Source organism: Nyctereutes procyonoides, unplaced genomic scaffold (genome assembly GCF_905146905.1).
Source record: "Nyctereutes procyonoides isolate TBG_1078 unplaced genomic scaffold, NYPRO_anot_genome, whole genome shotgun sequence".
NCBI lineage: Eukaryota > Metazoa > Chordata > Mammalia > Carnivora > Canidae > Nyctereutes > Nyctereutes procyonoides.
Genome location: NW_026575037.1, coordinates 868,162 through 876,333, shown reverse-complemented (window position 1 = coordinate 876,333; position 8,172 = coordinate 868,162). Strand labels below are relative to the sequence as shown.

The window sequence follows — 8,172 nt, the reverse complement described above, 5'->3', positions numbered from 1 at the left end:
ATCTCTTCTTACATAACTCTTCTAGTCAAATGCATGTGATTCACACACACACACACACACACACACACACACACACACACCCCAAAATTGCACTGGAAATATACATGCTGTGTGGGGAATGGGATAACTTCACAAAAGATTCCCTTTGCTTCTGTGTTAGCATCACCTGGTGGCTCAGGCTATGCGTTTAGAAGTAAAGGTGCTGCCAATGGGACACTGGCCTTCTGGTTTCTTTAGCTTATCACACAAGCCTACTCCTCTTTTTCCATCCCTTATACACTCATGTCACATCCATATATCAAAAATCCTCCCCTGAGGTAGATAGTAGACCCACCCCAAGAGGTGAGTTAACAGGTGTCCTTTTCAATGTGTCAAAATGCTTTTGGACACTTAAAATGAGTGTAGAACGTGCTAGTAGCTACTTCTTCCTGCCTCTGTATTTTCATATGGTAGCCCAGAGTCTCATGTTCTTCAGTCATGTTCCTCTTCCTGTCTGGTTCATGGACCTTAGGTGAGCCGAGGAACTGTAAACCTGCTGAACCCTGTGGTCTTAAGATACTCCTGGGTCATGTCTTCTCACTTGACCTCAAGTGGGCTTAAGAAGACTCTCATTCAAGACCACGTTCTCAGTGCTTGTAACAAGGAACCATATGGAGAGAATCCCAAAGTGCTTTTCTTAGAGCTTATATAAGCCAAAAAATGTCTTAGATTCTTCAAAACTGACCAGAGATAGTTCGGATACATTGACATACAAATGGTCAGCACTGGTGAGATTGAATACTGCCCCCAAGTAGCTGCTACGAGCCCACATCTGGCCCGTAGTGCAGTAGTTCATGATCTTCCCCTCCATCAGCATCAGGTCCTGGGGATATTTAGAGTTCCTCATATAGACCTTGTGGTTCAGGGGCTTGTTGTTGCAGGACTGACCCCTGAAGTACACTTTGGAATACACAAAGTACAACCCAGTATCATTGATCACAAGGCCACCCTTCTTGTACTTCACCCCAGAGACAAGGGCAATTCCATATGTGTCTTCCCATTCCAGAGGGATGGATCTTGAGTTGGGCTTGCCTGAAATCAAATCAGAGAGGAGCTTTCAGCCAGGAATGCTCATGCACCCAACAAATGAAGCTTCCAAAGCAAAACTGTGGGCCTTTCCATTAGCAAATAACCAAAGTGACATAACCCACATAGAACTGGCCAACAGGTCAGACTCAATCCATCACTGAATTCCTGCAACACCTCTATCAAATTGTTTGCCTTGATTTTATCATCTACACAACTGGGATAATAATATAGATGCTAATCAATTACAGTGAGACATTACTGAGATTATTTTAACTCTCTGGAACAAAGAGTCTATGATCTTCAGAACTAATAACAAAACTTCTAGGTTTCAAGGTCCTTCCATGAGGAAAAAAGCCAAACCTAAGGAACTCTGAAATTCTAAAGTTGGGAAGAATCCTTAGGGATCATCTGGTCCAGCTCCTCATTTATACTAAGGAGACTTCAGTTCCCCCACTTTGGGCTAAAATCCCCTTTCTTTTATGTCCCTACAGCAATATATTCATACCTTAAGCAGAGAACACACTCCAGTACTGAAATTATCGCTTATGTACCTGTATTTCCCTATTAGATTTTAAGTTTCTTGAAAGCAGGGACCATGTCTGATTAATCTACATGTCCCCAAGGCGTGGCACACAACACGTGTTCAATAAATATCTGGTGATCCAAACTGGATCATTCTACAGCCTTTACTTTAATAATTCTAGAGACAGTGACATACCCCTTCCTGTGACATACCCCTTCCTGTGACCTTTCAAATACTGTACCCTGGGAATGCGCACACCACATTGCTATCAAATCACTTCACTCCGCTACGTGACCACATGCAGGAAGTCCACCAATGCCGGGACAGGGCCCTTTTTCTCACTCCTATTTCTACTCTTGCACAAAGCAGAGTGAAGCTCTTCCAGAACACCAGAAAAGCCCTGACTAAAATAATTCATCACTCTCTCTCTTCCCAGATCTCACCTCATGAACCCATGCCCCAAATCCTGTAAGCATCTTTGGAGTGATTGAAAAGAGCAAGCTCCTCATGGGCAGGAATCATGTTATAATTAGCTCCATTTTGCCAATTTCAAACATGGCCTAGACTAGTAGGGGCTCAATATGAGTATGAGGCTGACTTGACTAGAAAGATGGGACCATTTTTCGCTGTCAAATGCTGTCTCTGGAAAGTAACAACTCCCTCAGAGCACAGTACCCAACCAGCTATTCTTTCTGTCGAAGGCTTTCCCAAGCCCCATGTACCTTCCAGATACAGACCTGTTAAATGGGCCACTTTCCTCAGCTCCCTTTTTTCAGAAGGTGGATTGGGTTGACCTGTATCATAGAGAGATGAAAGATAAATGTAAAAATGAGATGCCAACTATTCTTTTGTTGGGACTCCGAACAGGTCATTTAAATAAAAGTGATTTTTTTAAAAACATAAATGACAATAGTCTAACATATACTAATCATTCAAGTCCAAACTATAGAACTCACAGAAACCTGTATTTCAGAAACGAAGAGGTAAAAAACAAACCAAATAGAGATAGACATATGCAAAAACTGTGTTACAATAAACCAATAAGAAGTTTGATTTATATAGAGCTATCATATCAGTTACTGTATTTAAACTTGCCACAATCCTTTGAAGTGGAGATGTTCGTCCCACCTTATAAACAGCTAAATGAGCTTAGAAGTTGAGTGATTTTTCCAAGAAGACCCAGCAACCAAATGTCAGTGTAGGACAGACTCTCAGGTCTTCTGGCTCTAAATTAGGGTTTTTTTCTCTACTCCAGTTCTGCTGCCTTTAGGACTCGGCAGAGCAGAGGCCAAAGAAGACTATGATTTCAGCTCCTGGCCACTAGCTCTTTGCCTCCGTGGTATTCGACGGTCTGCCCAAATTAACCATCCTCAGATATCAAATGCCTTGAATAGCCCTTCGCTGAGCCTATAATTTTGTAACAGTTTCCCTAGACATCATCTCTGCCTATTTGTCCAGCTTTATCTCCTGAGCTTGCTCACATTGACCAAGGCTGCACAACACGAGTTCTTTTTTTTCTTTCTTTTCTTTTCTTTTTTGTAAAGGTTTTATTTATTTACTTGAGAGAGACAGAGATAGCAACAGAGCATGAGTGGGGAGGAGAGAGAGAAACAGACTCCCCACTGAGACATGGGGCCTAATCCCAGGATCCTGGGACCATGATCTGAGCCAAAGGCAGACACTTAACTTACTGAGCCACCCAGGCGCCCCCACAACATGAGTTCTGATGTAACCTGAACACACCCAGCTTCCAGCCCCTGTGCCTTTGCTCAGCCTGTTCATCTGCCCAGAATGCCCTGCACACAGATGTTTGTGGCAAATTCCTATCAACCCTATAAATAAAACCTGCAATACCTCTTTCTTGGGGAAACCCTCACAGGCCTTTTTAATCGAATATGATTTTTCTCTCCTTTGAAACCTAGAATCACTTTGTCTTCACCTCTCTTCTTGATTCTGACTCCCCATTTCTGTGGTAACTGTATAATTTGTCTTATCCCCCCACCCCCAAATAAATGGCAGGTTTCCTACTATATGTTTAATCCACCAGAGTACTCCAGCCTCAGTGTCTAACACAGGGCATGTGACCAGTAAATGTTTACTAAGTTAAAATGGAGGAGTTAAAAATAAACAATAGTTCACCAAGTAACAATAGTTTAGCTAAGACATTCGAGAAAGATTCATAGAAAGGCCTTCATCCACATCAAGCTCCTTGCGATTAGCCTGTAAAACTCACCCATGGCGGGAGAACGCCCTAATGGGCTGAGAACATAACCTGAGCAATCATGACCTCTCTAGCCCCACAAGACCACCCACCATGAATGAGGTGTTAGTGAACAGGAAAGGCAAAACTGAGTCTCCTCTACATTCCTATACCACAAACCATCTGTGCAACTAGTTTGGCATTCAGCCATGTACTGACAGGAAATGGAACAGAGAACCACAGCTTGCGTATCTTTATATCCCTCGCAGAGCCTTGCACGGTGTTATTCTCATAGAGGGTTATTCAGTAGAAATACCTGCTAGGCAAGAGCAGAAACTGGAACTAGATCCTACACTTCGGTGGTGAACGTTTCCTGCCCCCAGGGTCTTTGCACATGACATTCTCACTGCTGGAATGTTTTTTCCCTACCCTCCTACCCCACCCCACCCCCACACAGGCAGGCACACACATGACATCTCTTTAGAGGGGACTTTCCAGACCACTCTATTTTACGTTGCACTTAGTACAATTTGAAATTGTTGTCTGCTTGCTTGCTTTTGTTTACCCTTTCCTGCCTGCTAAAAGCTCTGTAACAGCAGGACCCTTGTCTCTCCTCCCTGGTTCTCAGTCATCACCAACACCCAGCATCCAGCCTGGCACATAAGAAGAACTCCAAGAATATTTGTGAATGAATAAAAGACTTAATGAGTTAACTGTGAAAAAAAAAGGAAAATGAAAAAGGAGCCAATAAGTATGTTTAAATAATCTATAATAGTATATCCCAAAGAAAATTGCTGTTAATATGTTGAAGTATAAATCCTTCTAGTTCTTTACTAAAAATATAAAATTATACACATGCACTTACATAGGGAATTTAAGTTAAGCATACTGTTTTATAACTTGCCTTTTTATCTCACGATATAGAATGCACAAACTTCATGGCCTTAAACGTTAACTACATGGATTGCAGCTGCTACATACAATGCCATCCAAATATACCATGACATATTTAATCTGGTAAGGGGTATTTCAGTTTCTTCTGACTTGTTTAATATAAATAGCCTTATAAGGAAATGATGAACATCCTTATCTATTAGTTTCGGGGTATATCTCTGATTATTTTATTAAGATAAATTCTTAGTGAGGAGATTGCATGGTACATTAACACTGAAACCTTTCGTGGGTACATTTTTCCAATTGCTCTTCAGAAAAGGTATAGCAATTTGCATGTTCCCTGGCTGTCAAGGAATATTGAAGCAGAATTTTTCCCTCATATTTTTGCCAATCTGCTTTATTTAGTCTGTGCTAATGGGATGAATGAAAATGGATAGCCCCTTGTTTTAATTTGCATCTCTTCTGTTAATAAAGTTGCTAATTTGATTTCTAGGGGGTAATGCACCCAGTCTCCGGTCCATCTGGGTTGATCTAAAGAAGGTACTTGCTTACTGGAATAGGTAGATTTGACTCATCTGTTTGTTCACTTGACTATCATCACTAAAATGATCCCAGAGAGTGGGTGAAAGATGAGTAATTAGGAACCTGTTTCACCAGCCACATTCCACTGATTTTCGAGGCCATTTCATTTTAGAAATCCTCCAAAAGTTTTATTTTTCTAACAAATATTTCTACTGTGCTTGAATATATCTGGACTCTCTCTCCCTAACATTGAGGGACTTGGACCTAGAACTAGAGACAGAGCATCCAAGGGATGACTCCTTCAGAGCTTACATTCTGGAGCAGTAGGGTGACTTGGGTCAGCTACAATAGGCAATAAGAGAAATTGGAACAGGCTTCCCTCATTGGATGGCCAGTGCTGCCTTTTATTTTCTTCCCAATTTCTAGGAACAAGATATATCTATTGTCTTTGTAGAGGTTTCTTGCTTTTCATCTTTATTTCTCATAAATTAGGCATATCCCCTAATCTGTCTGGAGTTCTGTTTCTCTTCTGAAAAGTGAGATTTGCTCCAAGCTCCCTTCCAACTCTTACCAAATCCAAAGTTCGGTGATCTTAGTTTAATGAACCAGAGCATCCTAAATCTACCTGTCCACAGTTTGCAAACTATGTCCTGAAACTTCACAAAAGGTTAGTGTCCAATTTTTCATCTTCTTTCTTGTCCTGAACCTCATACAAAGAACTTTCTTTTATTACTGAAGGTAGCTCATGATTGCCTTTGGGGGGGAAGCTGGACTAGCCTTTGAGAAATGGCCAATGTCTTCCCCCAAGACTGCCAGGGAGTGCAAAAGAATAACCTTAATGTGGATAATTAATTGCATACTTTTTAAAAGCCTAAATGGGACACCTGGGTGGCTCAGTCAGTTAAGCATCCGATTCTTGATTTTGGCTTCAAGTCATGATCTCAGGGTCATGAGATCAAGCCCTGAATTGGGCTCTGCACTGGGCGTGGAGCCTGCTTAAGATTCTCTCTCTCAGGTCACCTGGGTGACTCGTTGCTTAAGTGTTTACCTTTGGCTCAGGTCATGATCCCAGGGTACTGGGATCCAGCCCCAAATCGGGCTCCCTGCTCAAGGGGGGGCCTGCTTGTCCCTCTCCCTTTGCTCTCTCTCTCTTTCTCTCCTCCTTGTACTCTCTGAAATAAATAAAATCTTTAAAAAAAATCTCTCTCCCCCTCTCTCTTGACCCTTCTCTGCTAAGTAAATAAATAATTATATCCTAGAAAAAAATTTTTGAATAAAGTTTGACTCTTGAGTAATCTCTTAAAGAGTTTAAAGAGGAGACGACTTTTCCCAGAAACATCTGTCTCTGTCTCATCCTCCCCCATCTCCCTGGGAGTTACAGCCACTGCCTTTTCATGGAAGCCAGGAAGCCTGAGGAATGGGACAAGCCTGCTGCAACTGTATTGTCTCTTTCCAAAGTTGAAAGAAGTTATTTCAAATTGTATTCAGCACTCAGTTATACTCATTTTGAATGATTAAATTCGTTTCATATTTTAGAGTGGCCCAAGGAACCACAATGACCAGAGATTCAGAATTAGCCAAGATTCCTTTTGTAGTATACATGTGTCCAAGAATGGGATGGAGTTCGACACGTGCAACCAACATGGTTGAGCAATGAGGACTATCTTTAGAAACTCAATGTACACGCATAAAAGGACTCACCTATTTGCTTCTCCAAAGATGGTGCTACATGCCTTTCGCTGGTAGACTAGCAAAAGAGAGAGAAAAAAAGATGTATAATGATTATGAAGTTCTTTAATCTTAAAAATGCAAAATTGTCAAATAAAGTGAATAAACCTGAGAAGGGAATCTCAATACCTCAGAACCTTTCCTAAATCAGACCTTGGCCATGCAATTGTGTCTCACCATGCCTCAGTTTTAGGATTTGGAACAGTTATAATATTTTACAGTATTTGCAAGGAAAGTTACTTTGGTCATTTAAACAAATTCACTTCTAAGCAAGACTCCAAGTTCCTCTTTGTTTTTTCTTGAATCACTAACCTCTAGGTAAGAGTTCAGCAGGCTGCCTTGCCAACTGAGAAAGGAAGAACTGTAACTGCCAGTCCTATTTTAGCCCTGATCCTCTACAAGATAGCAAAAATCCCTTTCATTCACTTGAGCTTCTATTTTTCTGATGGTTGACTAGAACAACTAGAATGACCATTTCTAAGACAGGAAAAAAAGGACTAAAAAATGCTTGGCAAGTGAGACCACGGTCCCTCTGGACCTCAGCATCCCTCCAGCCTCCATTGCAGCAGAGCTGTCTACACCCGTGTCTCCAGGGTACAACGATCCACACACTAGCTTACCTCTCGGAGTTCAGCCAGCTCCTTCTGTAGATGGAAGAGCTGAAACATCCCCAGCCCCAATCCGACCAGGGCCACCAGAACCATGAAAAACATCACAAGGAGACACAGGCCTGTGTTGTGGTCCCTCCTCGTCTTCAGAGGTGGCAGTGGCAGTGGAGGCAGCGGTGGTGGTGGTGGTGGTGGTGGTGGTGGTGGTGGTGGTGGTAGTGTCGGCGGTGGTGGCGGTGGCCTCCTTTGCCCGGGCCTCCCTGGCACAGAGGATGGACACGGGAGGACTGACCCTGGAGAGGCCCAAGGAGAGTTGGCACTGCTGTCCACCCAGTAGATTTGGGGGTAGGGGTAATTCAAGGGCTGCTGCATGGCAGCCAGTCACTCGGACGAGCCCCCAGCAAAGGTGTCAAGGCTGGGACTGCTGTTTCTAACTGCTTGAGAGAAGAAAAGCCCGGCTAATCTCTTTATAGAGTTTCCATAGCCAAGGGAAACACTTCTCTTTCGTTCTCTCTTTCCTTCTCTCTTTCTGCTTCTCAAAGAGACACCCACTCACTTTGCATCTGAAGCTGAGAAGCCTCAAGACAAGACACCCAGAGCAAACCCCGGGAAGTTTCCGCCCACAATTT

The 8,172-nt window shown here is 42.6% G+C and overlaps 1 protein-coding gene across 1 annotated transcript; it reads right to left on the bottom strand.

Moving 5' to 3' along the window:
* Nucleotides 1-567: 567 nt before the first annotated feature.
* FASLG (Fas ligand) lies at nucleotides 568-7,968 on the bottom strand. Its single transcript, XM_055319487.1, has 4 exons — nucleotides 7,556-7,968; nucleotides 6,909-6,954; nucleotides 2,329-2,385; nucleotides 568-1,071 (listed from the first exon to the last, which is right to left on the bottom strand). Exons 1-4 carry the CDS (start codon nucleotides 7,913-7,915, stop codon nucleotides 677-679), a joined length of 858 nt encoding a protein of 285 aa, XP_055175462.1. The 5' UTR covers nucleotides 7,916-7,968; the 3' UTR covers nucleotides 568-676.
* Nucleotides 7,969-8,172: the final 204 nt, after the last annotated feature.

What these genes read in the sequence shown, in the direction of transcription:
- FASLG (XM_055319487.1), bottom strand. Translation starts at nt 7,915, where the DNA reads ATGCAGCAGCCCTTGAATTACCCCTACCCCCAAATCTACTGGGTGGAC. An exon ending in ATCTTTGGAGAAGCAAATAG is followed by an intron (nt 2,386 to 6,908) that starts GTGAGTCCTTTT and finishes TCTATGATACAG; the next exon opens with GTCAACCCAATCCACCTTCT. An exon ending in GAAAGTGGCCCATTTAACAG is followed by an intron (nt 1,072 to 2,328) that starts GTCTGTATCTGG and finishes ATTTGATTTCAG; the next exon opens with GCAAGCCCAACTCAAGATCC.